The sequence below is a fragment of the Marmota flaviventris genome, chromosome 19 (genome assembly GCF_047511675.1).
Source record: "Marmota flaviventris isolate mMarFla1 chromosome 19, mMarFla1.hap1, whole genome shotgun sequence".
In the NCBI taxonomy this organism is placed as follows: Eukaryota; Metazoa; Chordata; class Mammalia; order Rodentia; family Sciuridae; genus Marmota; species Marmota flaviventris.
In genome coordinates this window covers 15,025,507-15,051,954 of record NC_092516.1, presented here as the reverse complement: position 1 = coordinate 15,051,954, position 26,448 = coordinate 15,025,507, and the positions used below count along the sequence as shown (strand labels likewise).

Here is a 26,448-nt window from a genome sequence, read left to right as displayed (position 1 = left end):
AAGAAATAATACCAGATATACAAGCAACAAAGTAAAAAATGTATAAATTGAATTTCATCAAAATGAAGAACTTTTGGGATAGGAATGTGACACAGTGGTAGAGCACTTTCCTAGCACACACATGAGGCCCTGGTTTCCATCCCCAGCACCAACAAAACAAAACACTGGGTTAAAGGACACTTTGAGTGAAAAGACAATCCACTGAAAGGGAGAGAATATTTGCGGATCACGTATCTGATGAGGGTCTAGTATGCAGGATACATAAAAAAAAAACTTAATAAATGGGAACAGGAGTTGAATAGATGTTTTTCTAAACAAGATATACAAATGGGCAACCAACATATCAAAAGATCACACTATTATTAGTTATAATGGAAATTTACATAAATTAGATACTATTTTATACCCAAGAAGATAGCTATAATAAAAGAAAAAAAAAGGAAAATAAGAAGTGCTGGTGAAGGTGTAGAGAAACTGGAACACCAGTACCTCACTTGGGGAACATAAAATGGTGCAGTCAGAGAATTCCTCAAAACATCAAATAGAGTTTTCAAAAGAACTAGCAGTTCCATTCTGGCTATATAACCAAAAGAACTGAAAGCAGGTATTCAAACAAATATTTGTATCCATAGTAGCATTATTCACAATAGACAAGACATGAAAACAACATATATGCCCACCAATTGTGGAATGGATAAAAGGACTGCTCCAAATACATAGTGAAATATTACTCAGTCATACAAAGGAATTTGTAAATACTGATGTATGCTATACCATGGATAAACCTAAAAAGCATTAGGCTAAGTAAAAGTAGACACAAAAGGTCAATTACTGTATGATTATATTTATATGAAATATCTCAAAGAAGTCAATCCACAGATAAAGAAGATTAGTGGTTTACTAGGGGCTTGGAATAGGAAAAAATGGGGGTAATTCCCTCATGGGTCAGGCTTTTATTTCTGTGGAATGAAAATTTATGGAATTTTGTATAGATGATGGTTGCACATTGTGAATGTAAACTGTGAATATGCTAAGTGCCACTACCTCTATTCTCTTTCAATGGTTAGTTTTATTTATGTGAATTTCATCTTAATTAAAAAAATTTAAATAAGAATAAGAAGCAAAGATTTCTGAGAACTGGAAAACACTTTGGCTTGGTTCACTTTGTGAGATGGAGAAAGTTATAGCATACTTTCAGAGACTGTATTTTGCAGCAAAGTTATCTACAATTTGAAGCAAAAGCTGTTAAAATGCAATGTTCAAGACAGAGTGACAAAATGCAATTCTGAAAAATGACATCACAATCAATGCCTATCTATTACCAAAGGTCTCTTCGTTGTACCATATATTACCTAGTATTGGTAAGGAAATGTGGAGGACAAGATGCAGATGCTTTCCTACTCGAAGTAAAGTAGTTCAGCTACTGAAAGGAAGCAAGAGGTGAAAAACTAGGATACAGGAAGTACAAAAAGTCCTCTCCTCACTAGGATCTAAGATAATTTAGATGAGAACTCCCTTTGTAGACTTTTATGTTTCCTCAAACTGCAGTCTTATCATTTGGGTGCAGAAAGGTTATAGTACTTACAGTTTTAATGTACAGGTTCTGTATAAGATGTTGTGCAAATAGGAAGCTTTAAGATTATATTAAGAAAGGGCTAGCATTTGAGTATGGGTGGTATATAGTTGAGGAAGATTCTGCCCTTAACATTTTATTTGATTACAAATATTATGCAATAGGATCATGAGGACTATGGACTTTTGCAACACTAAAACTCACCAGAAGGAAAAAGTACCATGGTTGGGGCACGCCACTCTGCCCAGGAAAGACAGTTTCTACATACCAGGTAACAAGGCCATATAAAAAAGCATCAAGTAAAAGCATTCCCAACATATAGCCAAAGATGAGGTTATCATCAAGACTTGCTGGTTTCCAAAGGTTATGCCATTTAACACCAATCTCTGAAATAAAAAGAGATATTTATCATAGATGAATGCTCTGTGATTAAAATTGCAAAGAAATAAGTTTGATTTTCTAAATTTTGCCACTGTGACTTATCTGCTATTAACACTTCAGAAAAAGATGAAATTTGAAACAACAGTGGGTTTCTCCCTCCTCTCATCAAAACCTTAAAAAATAAAAAGAAATGACTGAAACAAAATAAATAACTGAAACAAAAATAAGAAATAAGAGAAGAGTCAGGGGAAAAGCAAACCTATTAGATTCTGTCCCTTTACTCTTCTCATGCTAAATTCTCTTTGAAATAACCATGAAGATATACAAATTTGGAAAAATATTCAACAGTACTAAGAGATGAATACTGATTACAGAGCAGAAGGAAAAAAAAGTAGTTCTGCTTAGCTATAGCACAGATGGAAAGGGAAAAAAAGCAAGCAAAAGAAACCAAGAAATTGTATTCTATTCTACCTTTTCTATCTCCAGACACAGGATAGCACAAGGAGAAGCATTAGGGCTTGCAATGAACCGCTCCTTCAAAGAGGCAAGACATAAAAATGATAATGGCCTGTAAAACTTATCTGCCCTTCAAATTTAGCTTTCTTTTTTCTGTAGACAATCACTTTGAGAAGAACTTCTATAAATATTATGTCTTTCAGAGAAAGGAAATAGTCTGAGAAAAAAGCATTTATGGGCTGGGGTGGAGCACTTGCCTAGCATGTGTGAGACACTGGATTCAATTCTCAGCACCACATATAAATAAAGGTCTACTGACAACAAAAAAGTATTTTTTTAAAAAAGCATTTAGTAGAATTAAAAATGATCATCAAAATAAAGCCATTCTAAGAGGCAATAAGCACTAATTTAGAAACCACAGCAGGGGCGAAAAAAGACAGAACACAGACTTCAGGAAGTTTTCCATACTTGAGAAATCCTCCCACCCTATACCCTGCACACAATAGGTGTTCCTGAAAGATAAAATTTATTATAAAAGAAACAATAAGTAAATAATGTAAAATAAGCAATTGTGATGAAAATAACATTTAGAAAACTAAGAGTTTTCTAAAACTAAGAACACATCCTCTTTCAGAACAAACCAATGAAATATCACATCTAGGTAAATTAATGTGAGCTTTTAAATGCTTCATTTAAAAAGTAAGAATTATACAATCATCCACAAATAAAGTTATATGTATGTCTCCATACATATGACTTCATATATATATATATATATGTATTTTTTTTTCATTCTTCTGTCTGGCTACTCATTTGGAGGTTTTGTTCACAAATGAGAAAATTAAGTATCCTCAATTAAATCGATTAATCAATAAATACTACAAAAATCCCACTAAATTCCAACAGGATTTTTCACAGAACCAGACAAAGTGACCCTAAGTGGAAACCAAAGTAACAAGAGTAACTGAAAACTAGCAAGGTAGGACAAGAAACATATTAAGACTTGATACAAATAAAGAGATTTATATATATATATATATATGAGAATATGATGTAAAAAAAGATGGAATTAGAGACCAGTAGAGAACAAACTATTCAATAAATGATTGTAATAGCTTGATTTTCATATTAAAAAACCTTATCTTTTTTTAAATTTTTAGATGAACACAATACCTTTATTTTATTTATTTATTTATTTTTATGTGGTGCTGAGAATAGAGCCCAGTGCCTCACATATGCTAGGCAAATGCTCTACCACTGAGCCACAACACCAGCACTGTTGGTTCTTATCTCACAACAGAAAGATTAAATCTATGTTTAACAAAAAGCCAAATATAAAAATTAAATATTTTAAAAGTTTAGAAGTATAGTAGTATTATATTTGTGACTCTGGGTATGGAAGAATTTCTTGAATAAGATCTAGATAAACATTTGGGTCATTTTGATTACAAGAAATAAAAAAAAATTAGAAAAATGAGGCCATAAGCAAGTTAAATAAGCCACAGACTAAAGACTATTATTTATAATACCTACAAAATACACAGAAGATTCAAATCCCTTTATGTAACAAAAAAGAATTCTTTCCTCCACCCAAATGAAACACACTGATTTATCACTATTTACCTGGTGGAAAGGAAAAAGTAAAATAATTTGATGGTGTAAAGGACATAAAAATATGAAATAATCACCTATCATGAGCCTAGATTAGTTAGTAAATCTATTTCTCCTTAACTGACATTGTGCACCCCACGAAGATAGAAATATAAGTATCATTTTGGAAAAGAGGTCCATTTTAGAAAGAAATAAAAGGAAAACCATATCTCTACACTTCAACTAAGAGAAGAGTGAAAGTAAGCTGGAGAGGACAAGCACATGGGTTTTAGGTTTTCTTGTCTTAGGGGTATCCTAGAGGAAGGTTCCAAATAGATCAATTAGAAGTAGCTAACACTACTAAAGTAGTGCTCCTTTCTCCTAATACTTTCAAAGCAGCGTTGAGAGGTTATAGAAATATGTAAGTGTTTGTGAAGGCCAAAGAGGCTCAGTGAGGGCCAGTGAAAAACAGAGAAATGGATGAGAATAAGGTTTGGGAAAGTGGCCACAACCATGTTCTGGAATAGATGGGGGTATTATTATGTTTTGTCAATGGACCACACATACTCAGTCATACTTCAGTTAGCAGTATCCATATAGCAGCTTGGGCTAAGCATTGTACTACAAAGGCAAAAGATCTAGAGGATACCACATAGAGTTGAGGACCTGCTTCTTCCCAACTATAAGGACCTGCTTCTCCCACATATATCCCAGTAATCTTGAAGAATACATGAGGAGACAATTTTAAAAAATGACTTATTCAGAACCTCAATAAACTACTGGATTTGACTTAAAATTACATATAATTTCTTCACCCCTAGAGTGAAGAAAGTAAAGAAAAATTAGTTATAGAAAATAAATAAGATATATACATTTGCTTTTTATTGTCAGATTAGTGTAATGCATTATTTGAAAAGATTTGAAAAACTCATGTACTGTTGGTGAGAGAATAAACTGTATATATATAATATCAATAAAAATTAAGCTATAAATACTTTATGATAGCATTTTTATAGCTTAGTTTTGCTTTTTTTGTTGTTGTTTTAATTTTAAGGAAGGATTCTTGCTATGTTGCCAAGGCTGTTCTCCAACTCTTGGCCTCAACTGATCCTCCCACCTCAGCCTCTTGATTACCTGGAAGTACAGCTGAGTGCCACTGCACCCAGTTTAATTTCACTTTTTTTTTTTTGGACTGGGAATCAAACCCAGGACTCATGCATGCCAGACAAGCACTCTACCATGAGCCACATCCTGGGTCCCTAGCTTAGCATTTTTATTTTTCATGCATGTGTACTGTTATTGTTAATGAGAAAAAACTGGAGCCTATCTAAATATGCCTTTATAGAGAACTAGTTATTTAATCTATCCATTTTAAAGGAACATTAAACAACTTCGTAAAAAACATGAAGAAAATCTTTTTTTAAAATATTTTTTTTAGTTGTAGATAGATACAATACCTTCATTTATTTATTTTATGTGGTACTAAGGATTGAACTCAGTGCCTTACACATGCTAGGCAAGCACCCTACCACTGAGCCACAACCCCATCCCAAAGCACATCTCTTTTTAAAAATTTTTATTTATTTTTTTAGTCATACATGACAGTAGAATGCATTTTGATATATAATACATACATGGAATGTACATACATCAATCATATTGTCTATTCTATTCTGCTGCCCTTCCTATCCTCCCTACTCCTCTCCTCCTCTCCCATCCCCAAAGCACATCTTAATTGAAAAAGGTTCAGACTATATTACAAGGGAAGGAAGCAAATGATAGAATAGAAATTCTAAAATAATTTTATCTGTGAGTGTAACAGGCAGTTTACTGTTGGATATTTTGACTTTATATACTTCTGATTTTTTTCATAGTTCACATAATTGTCTTTACAATAAATAAATGAATACAGGGAAAAATAAACACATATTCTTACCTTCTCATCTCCTGTCCCTACCACCCACCACTTCACTGCAACACCTTCCTAAGAACTGAATCAGGAAGGCCAATGTTGTAATGCAACACTCACCTTTGATTTCCAACTTGACCAGAAGATTAATTCCCAGTGCCAGTGCAACATTTGAGCTGAGACAGGCAGCCACTTTGTTACTAACAGATATGGCTCCATAGTGTTGAAAGATGAAGTTAAATGGAAAGAAACTGGCAAAAAACATCAGGTGTCCAGCAGAAGCAGCCAAATGGGCTGCAAACAAGGAGAACATTATCAGTTTAAGGCAATCGGAAAAATAATAAATCAAAACTTTTGTTTTGGTACCAGGGATTAAACCCAGGGGACTTAAGCACTAAGTGAAGCCATATCCCCAGCTCTTGTTGTTTGTTTGTTTGTATTTTTTATACCTTTATTTTATTTATCTATATTTATATGGTGCTGAGGACTGAACTCAGTGCCTCACACACGCTAGGCAAGCACTCTACCACTGAGCCAGCACCCCCAGCTCTTTTTTCTATTTTACTTAGAGAAAAGATCTTGCTGAGTTGCTTAGGGCCTTGCTATGTTGCTGAGGCTAGCTTTGAACTCACAATCCTCCTGCTTCAACTTCCCTAGAAGGTATGCACCACTGAGGCAGACACAACTTTTTAAACTACAACAGAGTATTAAGCTATAAATTCTAAAAGGAGAGGAAATTTATCTTCCTTTTTCACTTTTCTATCACCAGTATATAATATACAATATATGCTCAGTAAATGTGTTGAGCTTTGCAAAATGATAGAGTGGAAGTAAGTGACAAATCTCAACTCTTCCACAGTTTGGAATCAAAGCAGTGAGAGAACATCCAATTTGAGAGGGAGGTGGAAGACAAGAGGGAATTCACTGAGACAAAATACTGACAGTTACTGATCTAGAAGGACTGGGAAATTGTGGTTACTGGAACAGAAAATATGAAAGCATTTGCTAACTCCAAATCTGTACCTGCAGCACCAGGGCAGGTCTGGGAGAAGGAGTTACAACATTAGAAAGAGGGCGAGGCAAAGTGACAAGCTTACTTCAGAAACAGCAGTGGAAGAGAAAGTAAAACTGAGTTAACCTGGGGCAGGAGCTACATAGCCTTTGGTGAGAATGCCCAGTTTCTCTCAGCTTGTTAGGGAAACCATGTTCTGCAGCTCTGAAAGCAATTAATTCTCTACAACTTCATCCCACCTAGACACCAGCAAAAACTATTATAGGGAATGACTTTGAAATGGGCCCTTTGAGTAACCTGTGTGTTGCAATTACTGTGAGCCGAAGGCTGCCAAGCCATCTTCTGTTCCCACTGCTGACGAAAAGACTGGGGTGGAATGGAACATAGAGAATGACACTTCCAGGGAATGCAGTGTTAAGGGAGCGGACTCAGTGGATGGCTGTAGCTGACCCAGAAGCTGATGTAGGGCATGCCAGTGCACCCCAGAGGCCGCCAACTACCACACATACCACATGTGTTGCAGCTAAATACTTCTGACCTTCTAGATGGCAATTAGGTATCCAGATATACCAAGCAGAGGTGGAAGCCTCTTAGGTTTGTACAGGAGTGTGTGGATATACACCAAGACCTACATTCTACAGTTTTTGAAGCAAAAAGCTAAAGTAGATGGGGAAAAACTAAATATATAACAGGGAAATAGTTGGTGTGGTTGCTACTTCGACTCTCAGAGAAACTTAAAAGGTCAAGCAAAGGAGGCATGGACACTAACTATGCCTCTCAAAATCTGATGGAATCCATATGTAACAAAATGAAATTAAACCCCTATCTCTCACCCTGCATGAAACTCAACTCAAAGTGGATCCAAGACATAGGCACTAGAACAGAGACCCTGCACCTAATATAAGAAAAAGTAGGTCCAAATCTTCATGTTGGCTTAGGATCTGTTTTCCCTTAATAAGACCCCTAAAGTGCAAGAAGTAAGATCAAGAATCAATAAATAGGATGGATTCAAACTAAAAAGCTTCTTTTCAGCAAAGGAAACAATAATGTGAAGAGAGAACCTACAGATGGGAGAAAATCTTTACCACATGCACCTCAGATAGAGCATTGATCTCCAGAATATATAAAGAACTCGGAAAACAACACCCAAACCACAAATAACACAATTAATAAAAGAGATAAGAAACTGAACACACATTTCATAGAAGAATACAATCAATCAACAAATCAAAAATAAAAAAAAAACTGTTCAATATCTCTAGCAATTACAGAAATGCAAAGTAAAACTACACTAAGATTTCATCTCACTCCAGTCAGAATGGCAATTATCAAGAACACTAGCAGTCTTAAGTGCTGGTGAGGATGTGGGGAAAAAGGTACACTCACACATGTGCTAGTGGGACTGTAAATTGGCACAAACACTAGGGAAAGCAGTATGGAGATTCCTCAGAAAATGTGCAAAGGAACCACCATTTGACCCAGCTATCCTACTCCTTGGTTTATACCCAAAGTACTTAAAATCAGTATACTACAGTGACACAGCCACATTAATGTTTATAGAAGCTCAATTCACAATAGCTAAACTATGGAACCAACCTAGATGGACTTCAACAGAAGAATGGATAATGAAAATGTGGTACATATGACTTAAGAAACTCATGAAAAGTATAACACTCTTTTATGCTATAATATACTACTATACTATAATATACCCACTTGTACCTATTTTATAATATGTCCACTTATACCCATTTTCAATGTTCTTTTCTTCGTATGGTTATAAAGTTTTTGTTATCATTTCCTTTCTGTTCAGAAAATCTGCTTTATTTCTTCTTTAAGGGTAAAAATGAAAGCAAATCATTATCTTTGTTTTCCATCTCCTGAGAATGTCTTTATTTCCCATTCAATCCTGGAGAACAGTTTTGTTGAATATAGAATTCAAAGTTGGTAGTTCTTTTCTTTTGCACTTGAAAACATGCTATTTCCTTCTTGCATCAGATGAGAAACTTGTCATTACAAATGATGTTCCTCTATAAGTAACACATGGTTTTACTCTGGCTGTTTTGTAGTTTTTTTTTAATTGTCTTTAGTTTTCAGAATTTTAACTATGATATGCCTTGACATGAATTTCTTCAGGTTTATCCCAACTGGTGTTTGCTAAGCTTCCTGAGACTACAGGTCTGTCCTTCCACCAGCTTTGGCACATTTTTAGTTATTAATGCTTTGAATATTTTTTCAGTCTCACATATTTTTCTGCTGTCTTTTTGAGATTCCAATGTATGAATGTCCCTTATCCTTGAGAAATAATCCATTTTTTCTCAATATTGTTTCTCTATTTTTTTGTATTGCATAAATTCTACTGGTGTTTCCTCAGTTCCACTCCCTCTTTATTCTATTCAGTTTTTTTCTTTTTGGTTTTTCAAGCCTGTATATTTAGTTCTTTATTATAACTTCTTTGCTGAGATTCTCATTTTTCAGTTATATCAAGAGAATGCATTTAAAAATGACAACTTAGGAAGGATCAAGATTTTCTTTCTTTTATCCATATTCCCATTTTTTTTATTCTACTTTTTCTTCATCTTTGAAAAATACAGATTTATTCTTATAATTTTACCCTCACATTAATTGCTTTATTCTACACTTATTTATTAGTTAGCCTTGATTTATCTTAAGTGGGATTCAAGTACATGTGGTCTCAAGTTGATTAGGTTTTACAGTTGCCAATTTACTCATATCTTGGTTTTGAACCCTTTTCGCCTGTTCTTCACCTTTCTTCCCCCACTAACAGCCAAATTTTCTTGTTTCCACTTTCTCTTTTTCTTTATCACTCTCAATCTTTTATTCCTTCTTGTTTATGGTTATATCTGCTACCTACTTCCTGTATCTCCTCTGGTCATTTTCTTTTAAATATTAAAACTTTCTCCCACCTCTCCACCCTATTTTCTCTTAAGAAGCTATAATCCCACTGAATAACAGAATTATATAATTTAAGCAATTCATACACCATTCATATTGAGGTGATTATTACATAATGTCGAATGCCAGAGTTCACAATTATGTATTGTACTGATGTTGGTCATTGATCCCTATTGATCCTATAGAGGTGGTAATTAATGTAACAGACATCAAAGTATGCTCCAGATATTTATCTTTATACTAACTAACATTTATCTTTATACTAACAGTAAGGCCACTCCTATCTTTCCCCCACCAGGAGAGGTTGGAAAGTGACTAGAATACTTTAAGATTACACAGTAGAGAGTTTGCTAATGAGAAATTCTTACAACCTAGCCAAACAAACCTAGCCACCCTCCATCCTTGACATCTACAAAAACAAAGAGAAATTCTGGAACTTAAAAAAAAGAAAAACCTTAGGTCCATTTGACTTGTAAAATTATTTGGCTGGATAAGTCAAATTGACCTAATATGACACCTACAGAATATTTCACTCCAAAACCACTAAATTCACCTTCTTCTCAGCAGCTCATGGAAAATTCTCCAAAATAGACCATATCGTATGTCACAATATAAGTCTTAGCAAATACAAAAAGATTGATATAATCCTCATGCATTCTAATGGACCATAGTGGAATAAAATTAGAAATCAACAGCAAGAAAAATAACAGAAACCACAAAATCCACTGAGATTAAACAATATTCTTTCAAAAGAAGAACTGATCAAAGAATAAATGAGAGAAGAAATCAATAAATTCTTAGAAACAAATGAAAACAAAGATAAAACATTTCATACTCTTTGGGACAATATGAAAACAGAATTAAGAAGGAAAATCTTTAGATTGAGTGCCTAATATTAAAAAAAACTAGAGAGATTCCAAATAAATAAGCTTATACTCTACCTCAAACCCTTAGAAAAAGAACAAACAACCTCAAGGTCAATGGAAGGCAAAAATATTAAGAATCAGAGCTGAAATTAATGAAATTGAGAATAAAACAGAGTCTGTTTGGTCACTGCCCATATAACCTGGCCCATAACATAACCACTCTGAAAACAGTACAGATTTCTCAAAAAATTAGGAATGGAACCACTGTTTGACCTAGTTATCCTACTCCTCAGTATATACCCAAAGGACTTAAAATCAGCATACTACAATGATGTAGTCACATCAATGATTACAGCAACTCTATTCACAATAGCTAAGCTCTGGAACCAACCTAGATGCCCATCAACAGATGAATGGATAAAGAAATTGTGGTACATATGCCACAAAGAAGAATGGCTTTATGACATTTGCCAGCAAATGGATGGATGTGGACAGTATCATGCTAAATGAAATAAGATACACCCAAAACATCAAAGGTCTAATGTTCTCTCTGATATGTGGATGCCAACCTACAACAAGGCGGGTGGCAAAGAACAGAAGTTCATTGGATAACAAAGGGGAATGAGGGGAAGGGAGAGGGGATAGGAAAAGGAAAAACAGTGGAATGAATCTAATATAACTTTGCTATGTATGTAAATACACACACACACACACACACACACACACACACCCCACAGTGAATCCCACTATCCTGTACACCCACACTTAAAGTCGATGGCATTATGACAATGATAAGAGGTACTATTTAGACAACAATAACCTGTGTTCCAATCCCTTGTGCGCAAACTGGAAGGGAAAAAGATTTAAGGCACTTTTTTTAAAAATATGCCAGACTGTCTGATCCCTCTCCTGGTATAAAATTTGTTATGTAAATTAAATGTGCAGATAACATGCTCACCCAAAAAGTAACAACTTCATTTGCAAGTACCTTCCAGAAAAAGAAAACAGAACCTGCTCTGCTGATGGTCTCCTAGAAAAGAATAAGGCCTTTAGGTCAAAGGGACCCTGAGAAAAATTATCAATGTTATCTTAACCAAGATTTTATTTTAGGAGAAAATAACTTGGAGAGGGGGACATATACTGATGTGATGGAATCAAACCAAAAAGCTTCTGCAGTTGGGCAATCGCACATGCCTATAATCCCAGCAGCCTGGGAGGCTTAGGCAAGAGGTTCACGAGTTCAAAGCCTTAAGAGAGAAACATTAATGAGGATTATGGGAACTCACTCTCCTCTGGACAATGTTTAAAATGTTAATTGAGTCTGTTTTTCCAGATATCCTACTCTGCCTATCCTGCCTGTTTAAAAAAAAGTCACACTGATGAGTAACAATTTGTGCAAGGCTTGAGAGGTATAAAATATTAAAGTGTGATGTCCATTACTTTTAGGATTTTTGTTTGTTAGAGAAACAGATAACTTACAATTTTAACCAGGTTTGATTTTTCATGAATAAACCGAATATATGTGAAAATACATGTATATATATATGTATATATACCTGAAACTAAATATGTTTTTCCTAAGCCTTATCTAAATGTTCTATAAAAGTTTATTAAATAAAAGTTCATATAGGTTTAATCAATAAGTGCTATCTTTTATATATTGCACCTGGCATAAAAGGGCCACACTGCCATTTGAAAAACTGGCTTATATCTGTCTGCTTTTTAAGCCTAGTTCTGATCATTAACACTATTCCCTAAATGTATAGAGATTTAAGGCTATCCTTTGATTTTTTCTAGTACTGCTAAATTCTGCAAACCTGTATGATCTATGAATTCTGAATTTTACTGTGAAAAATTAAACATAGTTAAGATAAAAAACATATTAAGAAGATAATGATAAACCATAATCAAGTGCACTTCATCCCAGGGATGTAAAACTGTTTCAACATATGCAAAATCAATAAATGTAATTCACTACTTAAATACAAGAACAAGAATCATATTTTCATCTTGATAGATGTAGAAAAGACCTCTGATAAAATTCAGCACTCATTCTTGTTAAAAACATTGAATAAATAGGATAAAAGGAACTTGCCTCAACATTTATAAAGAGTATATATGACAAGCCCATAGCCAACACCATATTGAATGGAGAAGAACTGAAAGCATTTCCTCTAAAATCAGAAACAACAAAAGGATGTGCACTCTCACCACTTCTATTCAATATAGTTCTCAAAACTAGCCAGGGCAATCAGGCAAGAGAAGGAAATTAAAAGGATACAAATTAGAAAGTAAGCCAAAGTATCATTGTTTGCTGATGACATGATCCTATTCCTATAAGGCCCCCCCAAATCCACCAGAACACTTCTAGAGCTGATAGATGAATTTAGCAAAGTAGCAGGAGGTAAGATCAACACTCAAAAATCAATAGCTTTTCTATACTCCAATAATAATAAAACTGAGAAAGAAATCATGAAAGCCATCCCTTCATAAAAAAAAACAACACTTGGAATTAATCTAACCAAGGAGGTGAAAGATTTCTACTATGAAAACTACAGAACACTGAAGGAAGAAATTGAAGAGAACCTCAGACCTACCATGTTGCTAGACAGGCAGAATTGTCAAAATACCCATACTGGGCTGGTGTTGTAGGTCACTGGGAGAGCACTTGTCTAGTCTATGTGAGGTACTGGTTTCAATTCTCAGCACCATGCATAAATAGATAAATAAATAAACAAACAAATTTTAAGAAATGGCCATACTACCAAAAGCAATATACCCATTCAATGCAATCCCCATCAAAACACCAATGACATTCTTCACAGAACTAGGAAAAAACCATTCTAAAATTCATTTGGAAAAATATGAGACCCAGAATAGCCATAACAATCTGAACAAGAAAAGTGATACATAATACCTGATCTTAAATTATACTATAGAGCTATGGTAGCAAAAACAGCATGGATTTGGCATCAAAATTCACATGAAGAATAATGGAATAAAACAGAAGACAAATTTTTACAGTCATATGATACTTGACAAAGGGGAAAGATAGCCTTCTTAATCAATGGTGTAGAGGAAAAAAAACTAGACCCTTATATCTCACCTTGCAAAAAAGTCAACTCAAAATGGATCAAGGACCCATGAATTAGGTACAGGACCAACACTTTGACATGTAGGCACAGGCAAAGACTTTCTCAATAGGACCCCTAAAACTCAGAAAATAATGCCAAGAATTAATACATGTGATGGAATCAAATTAAAACGCTACTGCAGCTGGGCACAATGGCACATGCTTATAATTCCAGTAGCCGGAGAGCCTTAGGCAAGAGTTTCATGAGTTCAAAAGCCAGCCTCATAAACTTAGCAAGACCCTAAGCAGCTCAGTGAGACCCTGTCTCTAAAGAAATTATTTTTTTTAAAGGGCTGGTGATGTTGCTCAGTGGTTAAGTGCCCTAGATTCAATCTCTGGTACCAGAAACAAAAAACAAAAACCTTCTGCGCAGCAAAGGAAATGATTAAGAGAGTGAAAGAGTGAAGAGAGAGCCTACAAAATGGGAGAATATCTTTGCCAGCTACTGCACTGACAGGGGATTAATATCCAGAATATACAAAGAACTTGAAAATCTCAATGCAACAAACAAACCCCCAAAGCACCATCAAATAGTCCAATCAACAAATGGGCAAAAGAACTAAGCAGAAACTTTTCACAAAAGGAAACACAAATGTTCAAGAAGTGTGTGTGTGTGTGTGTGTGTGTGTGTGTGTAAAAGCTCCACATCTCTAGCAATTAGGAAAATGTAAATCAAACTACACTAAGATTTCATCTCACTCCAGTCAGAATGGCAATTATCAAGAACAAAAAAAATTAATAAATGCTCGTGAGGATATGGGGGGAAAGGTTCACTTTTACATTGCTGGTGGGATTGCAAATTAGTACAACCATTTGGAAAACCAGGAATGGAATCCTCATATGACTCACCTATCCTACTCCTCAGTATTTATCCAAAAGATCTAAATCAGCATGTTACAGTGTTACAGTCACCTCAATGTTTACACCAGCACAATTCACAATAAACAATTATGAAATCAACCCAGATGTCCATTGATTGATGGACAGATTAAGAAAATGTGGTATATATACATAATGGAGTTTTATTCAACTTTAAAGAAGAATGAAATAATTATATTTGCTGGTAAATGGAGAAAATTATGCTAAGTGAAATAAGCTAGACTCAGAAAATTAAGATTCGATGTTTTCTCTCATATGTGTAAGCTAGAGCAAAACAAAGGAAAAGAGAGTGATTGGGGAGGGGATCAGATATCATAAAGATACAGGAAAGATCAGTGGAGGAGAAAGAGGAAGAGAATGAGTACGATAAAGAAAAGAAGGAAAAGGGGAAGATAAGTGGAATTAATTTAACAAAATCATGCTATATTCATATATAAAGGTATCAAAGGGAATTCATCTTTATGTATATGTAGAAAAAAGGAAGTTTAGTAGAGTAGACGGGGCGGGGGAGAATAAGGAAAGAGAGGCCAGAGTAAAAGGGGAGGAGAATTGGGGATTGAAATCAAATTCCTTACATGTATGATTTTATCAAAATGAATCCAATTACTGTGTATAAATAGGATGCTCTAACAAAAAATGGCTTATCAGGTAAACACAATATCTGCTTCATCTCAGTGTTGATGTCTGTTGAGTGTAATTTTCCATTTTTTATTGTGGTTTTTCAGATTCTTTCTACAGTTAATATCTGGGCACAAGAACATTTCACTGAGCAGATTTATATCTTGTAACTGGTATATAAGATGATTTATACTTAATTACTGAAAATTAGCTTAAGTCTGCCATAATATACATATTTTCTGACTCCTTTGGGTTTAGTTCCTATTTTTTCTTTCCTGTCAGTTATTTGAACATATTTCTAAGAAAATGTCTTAAGTAGACAATCTGGGGCTATTTGGCCACACATACTATTCTTAAGTGAGTTTTCACAAGGAACCAATGTGGCTTTAGATAATACAAAATCCTATTACATGCTAAGTGCACAAAGAAGATGTCAAATAAATAAATAAATTCAGCTATCCCTCTACTTTCAAAAGCAATTTAAAACAACTTTTTACAGGAAGCATTTTTTTTACTTTCAAATTGTCAAAACTTTATATATACATTGGGAAATATTAATTCTTAATGCTCTTTCAAATCTGCCAACTCAATTCATATGCAACTCATTTTCTATGTTAGAATGTAAGTCAAGGCTACACATGAGGTAGCTGGAAGAAACTCCAAATATATTTTGGCAAACTGAAACAAACAAAAATTATGTTACAGAAGATGCTTACTTACCTTTATTGAAAAATGTGCTAACCATAAAGCTAAAGAATATTGAAGCAATGGCATAACACACAAGGAAGATAAAGATGAAACTATAGTCACTATAGCGCAATATTGGCTCATCTGTAATCTACAAAACAAATACAACATCAGATAAGGTACACAATAACTAGCATCATACAAACACAAGGAAAAAAGAAAAAAAATTATGTCTCTAATGAAACCAATCATCCACTCAGTTTTTGAAACTTAATGAGACAGGAAGTTATGACTCATTTCTTACAAAAGAGTGTAAGACTTGCTGAGAGACTCAGCAGCATGAGTTTCCACAGTGGAATCAATAAAAAAAACATTTAATTTTCCTGTCACCTTGAGACCAATCAGACCACAGCATGATTACTCTTTTCCTCTCACAGGAGGAATCAATTTGCAGGCTGCAATTAACCGTAACTAAGTTGTCTACTAGAGTAGCTATTAACCATATGTATCTATAAAGCATCTGAAATGTAGCTAGTGTGAGGAACAGAATTTTTAGATTTATTTTAAAAAATTATTTTAGATTTAAATACATGAAAGCAGAGTCAAATATAGAGCAAATATTTCTAATAAAAATGTCAGAATTGGGGCTGGGGTTGTGGCTCAGCAGTACAGTGCTTGCCTTGCAAGTGTGAGGTTCAATCCTCAGTACCACATAAATAAATAAATAAAATAAAGAAGGTAATATAAAAAATGTCAGAATTGAGATACACAATAACTACAGAAGTGGATTTTGAAGACATACTAAAAAGAATATCAAATATATCATTTGGTATTGGGAAGTGAAAGATCAAATTTATGTTTTTATGTATGCATAAATGTACCACAATGAAACTCATCATTCTGTATAATAAATACACACCAATAAAAAAGAAAAAAAACTACAAAAAAATGCATCATTAATTTTTAAGTTACATGTTGAGAGAATATTTTATAAATATTGAGTTTAAAAATTATTAAAATAATTTCACAATTTTTTTTCTTTTTAAAAATTTTAGTCATTGAAAACTTAGTATTACATGATTCATTATTTTTCTACTGAACAGCATGCAAACAGATACTTGCCTTGGTAAAAAATAACACACAAATCAAAGTTATAATAATAATATATAAAAGGAAGAATGTGAAAAAATAAGCAGCCCAGATGATCCAGTTTCTAAGTCCAATTATGAGCTGGTACTCCTGTAGGAAAGTCAACATATAACAAGTATTACTTACGTCTACAATTCACATTTCTTTTATGTACCCTCTTCTAATTCCCATAAAATGTTATATAATTGGCTATCAAGGTCTCCATTTTAAGAATAACAAAAAAATCAAGAGTATAGATCAAAATCAGGAAGTAAGGGCGGTGCTGGCATAAAAAAAAGTATTTTTCCTGAGTTTAGAGATCTTTTTTCGGCACTATACCTGGTATTAGATCGAATTGAAAAACATTTCAAATTAAACTTTAAAACACTGAGATAAATACTCTTTTATATTATATTCAACTTCAAGGAACATTAAAGAAAGGTTGCTTTTGGGTTTTTAGTACTTGAGTATAATATTCACACAGGCACATGTGTGTTATATATCTTTCTTTGTGTTCTCTGTGGTTTGTGGTTTGATATATGTCATTAATTTTGGAAAATTCTTTGCCATTATTTCTATTTTTAAGTGTTACTGTAGTTTTTTTTATACCTTTATTTATTTTTATGTGGTGCTGAGGATCGAACCCAGTGCCTCGCACATGCTAGGCAAGTGCTCTACCACTGAGCTATTACCGCAGCCCTTGCCATTGTTTCTTAAGATACTTCTTTTGCTGTTTTTCCATCTCCTTTTTGAAATTCCAATTATGCATGTTATACCACTGACACTGTCCTATATCTTTTGGATATCTTATTTTGGATTTTTACATTTTGTTTTCTATTTGCATTTCAATTTGTGCAATTTCTTCTTTTTATACTAAAAAATAAAGATTTTTATTAAGCATTGTAAGTTGTATTCAATAGCCTCCAACACATCCCACCACAATCCACTGACAGTCAATCAGACTCAATAGCAGTTCATTCTTCACAATCTATGGGTTAGGCCAGAACTCTCTTCAACTTACAGAAAGATCCTACTTAGCTCTTGTGGGTGGTGGCTAGGGAATTACACCTCATTTCTGATCAGTAATATGATGAAAAGCATCAGAAGTATATGAGAACGATAAGAAGTGATTCTGATTCAAAGTACTTTGTTTGGAAACATTAAAATGGTAAGTATACCTGCTTCTACTAAATTCATGATGGGAAAGTGCTCAAGAACAAGCAATTTATTTCCTGCTACAGAAGGGCTATGGTTTTCTTTTCTTTTCTTTTTTTAAGATCAATTTGTACTCAGTACCTCAATTCTTTCTTCATCTTGGTCAAATCCTCAAATGAACCTGTCAAAAGCATTTTTCACTCCATTTGTTTTTTATTTTTGTCAATTCCCTTGACTGTCTCTCATAATTTCTTTGCATAGTCCTTCATGTTATTTACTGTGCAAAAAAGAGTTACCAGAAAAGGCCTAAGATTGCTGTTATTAGAAAGTTATGTTTGTAAGTCTGGTCCTTGGCTGGTACACAGGAATTTGACTACTAAATTATTCCCTACATTAGTAGGAAACTTTTGCTAATAGATAAAGGTGACTAGCTATGTCAAAAATGGCTGTACAAAGGATATGGTTTATGCTGTATATCTGCTTTCTAGAAGTTTGGAATTTTGATGTTTGTTAGGCAAAAGATGCCAACATGACCAAGTCCCATTTGAAAGCTTAGGTGTTGAGTATATAAGGACTTCTCACAAATATGTGACTGGATTTTCAATGCTGGGACAATAGTGCACTCTATATGATCTTGTGAAGAGTCACATGAGGAAGGCTGCAAGCAGATTCCTCCAGACTTTGTCTGTATCTTTTTTTCTATATGACCTAGGTATGTATCTTTACTAACCACTGAAATAAATCCCGGTTATGGGTATAACCATATGCAGAATCACAAGAGTCTTTATAGTGAATCTCAGAAGTTAAAAGTTGACCTTGAAGAATCATTGCTTTTATAATATCATTCATGCTTATTTTAAATTCCCTATCTGCTATTTCCAACATCTGTGTCTTCACTGAATCTTATTCAAATGATACGCTTTTTGTTTTCTGTTGAAACTCAGACATATTGTTCAGGGAAATAGTGAGATAAACAGACTATTAGTATAAAAATTCAGGTTAATTTAACCAGGAGTTGGGTCATATTTGAAGCTCACTATTGTTCTAGGTATGAGAGACTTCAAGTTCCTCTAGTAATATTTTGTTTTATTTTTCTCCTTGATCTGGGATTTTCCTTTGCATTACCCCAGATATTATTGGTCTCTGAAGTTTTCTGGCATAGAAAATTGATAAGTGGCATCAATACTCATTCTTTTGGATTTGCTACTGCTGGAATGTAGAAACTACCCATCAGTGTTGAATAATACAGCTCTAAATAAAAAGGTATCCACAGGCCTAAAAAACTTTTTTACAGAAACTTTATCAGAGTTAAGTGGGATTACCTTCAATCTTTCTTCCTTTTCTTGCACAACGTACTGCATGATGGAAAGTACAACTGGAGAAAACGTGAGTATAAATATCAAAGGGAGAAAAGGACTGGAGACCCAAAGTAATCCATGATAAGGATGAGCTGGGAATGGAAATCTCTGCACAAAGATGGTAATGCCATCAAACAGACTTTTTCCAAGATTGCTCTCGTGGTACAACATGATGGCCTTATCTAAAGCATGTTGTATAACCAGGAACCCTTCTTTGATGTACCCTATATGATAAAACAACAATTGTCAAGCAAAACAGACTAAGGAGCAGGATCAGCTGAGATACAAGAATAAGACAGTTTGAATAAGTCATAGATTGTCAACTGCAGAATCTATTTAACTTTTTTTTTAAAGAGAGAGAGAGAGAGAATTTTTTAATATTAATTTTTTAGTTTTTCAGTGGACACAACATCTTTATTTTTATTTTTACGTGGTGCTGAGGATAGAAACCAGCGCCCCACACATGCCAGACTAGCACTCTACAGCTTGAGCCACATCCCCAGCCCCAAATTTAACTTTTTTTTTTTTAAACCAGGAATTGAACACAGGAGTGCTTAACCACTAAACCACACACTCAGCCCCTTTTCTTTAAAAAATGTTTTAAGTTGTAGATAAAATACCTTTATTTCATTTTATTTTTATTTTATTTTTTTTTAATTTTTTATGGTTGGTTGTTCAAAACATTACATATTTCTTGATATATCATATTTCACACTTTGATTCAAGTGGGTTATGAACTCCCATTTTAACCCCATATACAGATTGCAGAATCACATCAGTTACACATCCATTGACATATTGCCATACTAGTGTCTATTGTGTTCTGCTGCCTTTCCTATCCTCTACTATCCCCCCTCCCCTCCCCTCCCCTCCCCTCCCCTCTTCTCTCTAAACCCCCTCTACTGTCATTCATTTCTCCCCCTTGTATTATTTTTCCCTTCCCCTCACTTCCTCTTGTATGTACTTTTGTATAACCCTGAGGGTCTCCTTCCATTTCCATGCAATTTCCCTTCTCTCTCCCTTTCCCTCCCACCTCTCATCCCTGTTTAATGTTAATCTTCTTCTCATGTTCTTCGTCCCTACTCTGTTCTTAGTTACTCTCCTTATATCAAAGAAGACATTTGGCATTTGTTTTTTAGGGATTGGCTAGCTTCACTTAGCATAATCTGCTCTAATGCCATCCATTTCCCTGCAAATTCTATGATTTTGTCATTTTTTAATGCAGAGTAATACTCCATTGTGTATAAATGCCACATTTTTTTAATCCATTCGTCTATTGAAGGGTATCTAGGTTGGTTCCACAGTCTTGCTATTGTGAATTGTGATGCTATGAACATTGATGTAGCAGTGTCCCTGTAGCATGCTCTTTCTAGGTCTTTAGGGAATAGACCGAGAAGGGGAATAGCTGGGTCAAATGGTGGCTCCATTCCCAGCTTTCCAAGGAATCTCCATACTGCTTTCCAAATTGGCTGCACCAATTTGCAGTCCCACCAGCAATGTACAAGTGTACCCTTTTCCCCACATCCTTGCCAGCACTTGTTGTTGTTTGACTTCATAATGGCTGCCAATCTTACTGGAGTGAGAAGGTATCTTGGGGTGGTTTTGATTTGCATTTCTCTGACTGCTAGAGATGGTGAGCATTTTTTCATGTACTTGTTGATTGACTGTATGTCCTCCTCTGAGAAGTGTCTGTTCAGGTCCTTGGCCCATTTGTTGACTGGGTTGTTTGTTATCTTATTGTCTAATTTTTTGAGTTCTTTGTATACTCTGGATATTAGGGCTCTATCTGAAGTGTGAGGAGTAAAGATTTGTTCCCAGGATGTAGGCTCCCTATTTACCTCTCTTATTGTTTCTTTTTTTTTAATTTTTATTGTTCGTTGTTCAAAACATTACAAATTTCTTGACATATCATATTCCACACTTTGATTCAAGTGGGTTATGAACTCCCACCTTCACCCCATACACAGATTGCAGAGTCACATCAGTTACACATCCATTGATTTACATATTGCCATACTAGTGTCTGTTGTGCTCCGCTGCCTTTCCCATCCTCCACCCTCCCCCCTCCCCACCTCTCCCCTCCCCTCCCCTCCTCTCTCTCTACCTCCTCCACTGTATAACCCTGAGGGTCTCTTTCCATTTCCATGCAATTTCCCTTCTCTCTCCCTTTCCCTCCCACCTCTCATCCCTGTTAAATGTTAATCTTCTTCACCTGCTCTTCATCCCTACTCTGATCTTAGTTACTCTCCTTATATCAAAGAAGACATTTGGCATTTGTTTTTTAGGGATTGGCTAGCTTCACTTAGCATAATCTCCTCTAATGCCATCCATTTCCCTGCAAATTCTATGATTTTGTCATTTTTTAATGCAGAGTAATACTCCATTGTGTATAAATGCCACATTTTTTAATCCATTCGTCTATTGAAGGGCATCTAGGTTGGTTCCACAGTCTTGCTATTGTGAATTGTGCTGCTATGAACATCGATGTAGCAGTGTCCCTGTAGCATGCTCTTTTTAGGTCTTTAGGGAATAGACCGAGAAGGGGAATAGCTGGGTCAAATGGTGGCTCCATTCCCAACTTTCCAAGAAATCTCCATACTGCTTTCCAAATTGGCTGCACCAGTCTGCAGTGCCACCAGCAATGTACAAGTGTACCCTTTTCCCCACATCCTCGCCAGCACTTGTTGTTGTTTGACTTCATAATGGCTGCCAATCTTACTGGAGTGAGATGGTATCTTAGGGTGGTTTTGATTTGCATTTCTCTGACAGCTAGAGATGGTGAGCATTTTTTCATGTACTTGTTGATTGACTGTATGTCCTCCTCTGAGAAGTGTCTGTTCAGGTCCTTGGCCCATTTGTTGATTGGGTTGTTTGTTCTCTTATTGTCTAATTTTTTGAGTTCTTTGTATACTCTGGATATTAGGGCTCTATCTGAAGTGTGAGGAGTAAAGATTTGTTCCCAGGGTGTAGGCTCCCTATTTACCTCTCTTATTGTTTCTTTTGCTGAGAAAAAACTTTTTAGTTTGAGTAAGTCCCATTTGTTGATTCTAGTTATTAACTCTTGTGCTATGGGTGTCCTATTGAGGAATTTGGAGCCCGACCCCACAGTATGTAGATTGTAGCCAACTTTTTCTTCTATCAGATGCCGTGTCTCTGATTTGATATCAAGCTCCTTGATCCATTTTGAATTAACTTTTGTGCATGGCGAGAGAAAGGGATTCAGTTTCATTTTGTTGCATATGGATTTCCAGTTTTCCCAGCACCATTTGTTGAAGATGCTATTCTTCCTCCATTGCATGCTTTTAGCCCCTTTATCAAATATAAGATAGTTGTAGTTTTGTGGGTTGGTTTCTGTGTCCTCTATTCTGTATCATTGGTCCACCCGCTTGTTTTGGTACCAGTACCATGCTGTTTTTGTTACTATTGCTCTGTAGTATAGTTTGAAGTCTGGTATCGCTATACCGCCTGATTCACACTTCCTGCTTAGCATTGTTTTTGCTATTCTGGGTCTTTTATTTTTCCATATGAATTTCATGATGGCTTTCTCTATTTCTACAAGAAATGCCGTTGGGATTTTGATTGGCATTGCATTAAACCTATAGAGAACTTTTGGTAATATCGCCATTTTGATGATGTTAGTTCTGCCTATCCATGAACAGGGTATATTTTTCCATCTTCTAAGATCTTCTTCTATTTCTCTCTTTAGGGTTCTGTAGTTTTCATTGTATAAGTCTTTCACCTCTTTTGTTAGGTTGATTCCCAAGTATTTTTTTTTTTTAAGATATTGTGAATGGAGTGGTTGTCCTCATTTCCATTTCAGAGGATTTGTCGCTGATATACAGGAATGCCTTTGATTTATGCGTGTTGATTTTATATCCTGCCACTTTGCTGAATTCATTTATTAGCTCTAATAGTTTCTTTGTAGACCCTTTTGAGTCTGCTAGGTATAGAATCATGTCATTTGCAAATAGTGATAATTTAAGTTCTTCTTTTCCTATTTTTATGCCTTTAATTTCTTTCGTCTGTCTAATTGCTCTGGCCAGTGTTTCGAGAACTATGTTGAACAGAAGTGGAGAGAGAGGGCATCCCTGTCTTGTTCCAGATTTTAGAGGGAATGCCTTCAATTTTTCTCCATTCAGAATGATGCTAGCCTGAGGCTTAGCATAGATTGCTTTTACAATATTGAGGTATGTTCCTGTTATCCCTAGTTTTTCTAGAGTTTTGAACATAAAGGGATGCTGTACTTTGTCGAATGCTTTTTCCGCATCTATCGAGATGATGATATGGTTCTTATTTTCAAGTCTATTGATGTGGTGAATAACATTTATTGATTTCCGTATATTGAACCAGCCTTGCATCCCAGGGATGAATCCTACTTGATCACGGTGTACAATTTTTTTGATATGTTTTTGTATCCGATTCGCCAGAATTTTATTGAGGATTTTTGCATCTAGGTTCATTAGAGATATTGGTCTGTAGTTTTCTTTCTTTGAAGTGTCTTTGTCTGGTTTAGGTATCAGGGTGATGTTGGCCTCGTAGAATGAATTTGGAAGTTCTCCATCTTTTTCTATTTCCTGAAGTAGCTTGAAAAGTATTGGTATTAGTTCCTCTTTAAAGGTTTTGTAAAACTCTGCTGTATACCCATCCGGTCCTGGGCTTTTCTTAGTTGGTAGTCTTTTGATGGTTTCTTCTATTTCCTCAATTGATATTGGTCTGTTTAGGTTGTCTATATCCTCCTGACTCAATCTGGGCAGATAATATGACTTAAGAAATTTATCTATGCCTTCACTATCTTCTAATTTATTGGAGTTAAGGATTCAAAATAATTTTTGATTATCTTCTGTATTTCTGAAGTGTCTGTTGTGATATTGCCTCTTTCATCCCGTATGCTAGTAATTTGAGTTCTCTCTCTTCTTCTCTTCGCTAGCATGGCTAAGGGTCTGTCGATTTTGTTTATTTTTTCAAAGAACCAACTTTTAGTTTTGTCAATTTTTTCAATTGTTTCTTTTGTTTCGATTTCATTAATTTCAGCTCTGATTTTAATTATTTCTTGCCTTCTACTTCTTTTGCTGTTGTTTTGCTCTTCTTTTTGTAGGATTTTGAGATGAAGTATGAGATCATTTATTTGTTGGTTTTTCCTTTTTTTAAGGAATGAACTCCAAGCAATGAATTTTCCTCTTAGAACTGCTTTCAATGTGTCCCATAGATTCCGATATGTTGTGTCTGTGTTTTCATTTATCTCTAAGAATTTTTTAATTTCCTCCTTGATGTCTTCTATAACCCATTGTTCATTCAGTAACCTACTGTTCATTCTCCAAGTGATGTATGCTTTTTCCTTCCTTCTTTCATCGTTGATTTTCAGTTTCATTCCATTATGATCAGATAAGATGCATGGTATTATCTCTACTCCTTTATATTGTCTAAGAGTTGCCCTGTGACATAATATATGATCTATTTTTGACAAGGATCCATGTGCTGCTGAGAAAAAAGTGTAACTGCTTGATGTTGGGTGGTATATTCTATATATGTCAATTAAGTCTAGGTTATTAATTGTGTTATTGAGTTCTATAGTTTCCTTATTCAACTTTTGTTTGGAAGATCTGTCCAGTGGCGAGAGAGGTGTGTTGAAGTCTCCCATGATTATTGTATGGTGGTCTATTAGACTCTTGAACTTGAGAAGAGTTTGTTTGATGAACACAGCTGCACCATTGTTTGGGGCATATATATTTATGATTGTTATGTCTTATTGGTGTATGGTTCCCTTGAGCAGTATGTAGTGTCCCTCTTTATCCCTTTTGATTAACTTTGGCTTGAAATCTATTTTATTTGATATGAGTATGGACACTCCTGCTCGTTTCCGAAGTCTATATGAGTGATATGGTTTTTCCCAACGTTTCACCTTCAGTCTATGTATGTCTTTTTCTATCAAATGCGTCTCCTGTAGGCAGCATATTGTTGGGTCTTGTTTTGTGATCCATTCTACTAGCCTGTGTCTCCTAATTGGTGAGTTTAAGCCATTAACATTTAGGGTTATTATTGAGATATGGGTTGTTCTTCCAGCCATATTTGTTTGTTTCTGTTACTAAACATTGTTTGTTTTCCTCTTTGATTATTTCCCCCCCCCTTTACTGTCCTACCTCCCACTGTTGGTTTTCATTGTTATTTTCCATTTCCTCTTCCTGTAATGTTTTTCCGAGGATGTTTTGAAGAGATGGTTTTCTAGCTGCAAATTCTTTTAAATTTTGTTTATTGTGGAAGGTTTTAATTTCATCTTCCATCCTGAAGCTTAATTTCGCTGGATACACAATTCTTGGTTGGAACCCATTTTCTTTCAGTGTTTGAAATATGTTATTCCAGGATATTCTAGCTTTCAGAGTCTGTGTTGAAAGATCAGCTGTTATCCTGATTGGTTTACCCCTAAATGTAATCTGTTTCCTTTCTCTTGTAGCTTTTAAAATTCTCTCCTTATTCTGTATGTTGGGCATCTTCATTATAATGTGTCTAGGTGTGGATCTCTTATGATTTTGCACATTCGGCGTCCTGTAGGTTTCTAGGATTTGGGATTCTGTCTCATTCTTCAAGTCTGGGAAGTTTTCTCATATTATTTCATTGAACAGATTGCTCATTCCTTTGGTTTGGACCTCTATACCTTCCTGTATCTCAATGACTCTTAAGTTTGGTCTCTTTATGTTATCCCATATTTCTTGGATGTTCTGCTCATGGTTTCTTAACAGTCTTGCTGAGCTGTCTATGTTCTTTTCAAGTTGAAATACTTTGTCTTCATTGT

General features: G+C 35.0%; 1 protein-coding gene across 1 annotated transcript in view; it reads right to left on the bottom strand.

Annotated features, from left to right (window-relative positions):
- Window positions 1-26,448, bottom strand: part of LOC114096938 (phospholipid-transporting ATPase ABCA3-like) — a 169,261-nt gene that overhangs the window by 95,004 nt on the left and 47,809 nt on the right. Inside the window, exons 4-8 of the mRNA XM_071605765.1 lie at window positions 19,626-19,885; window positions 17,143-17,259; window positions 16,054-16,171; window positions 6,030-6,203; window positions 1,778-1,959 (exon numbers count right to left, since the gene is read on the bottom strand). Coding sequence (XP_071461866.1) covers window positions 1,778-1,959; window positions 6,030-6,203; window positions 16,054-16,171; window positions 17,143-17,259; window positions 19,626-19,885 — 851 coding nt within the window. The remainder of the gene's footprint in view (window positions 1-1,777; window positions 1,960-6,029; window positions 6,204-16,053; window positions 16,172-17,142; window positions 17,260-19,625; window positions 19,886-26,448) is intronic.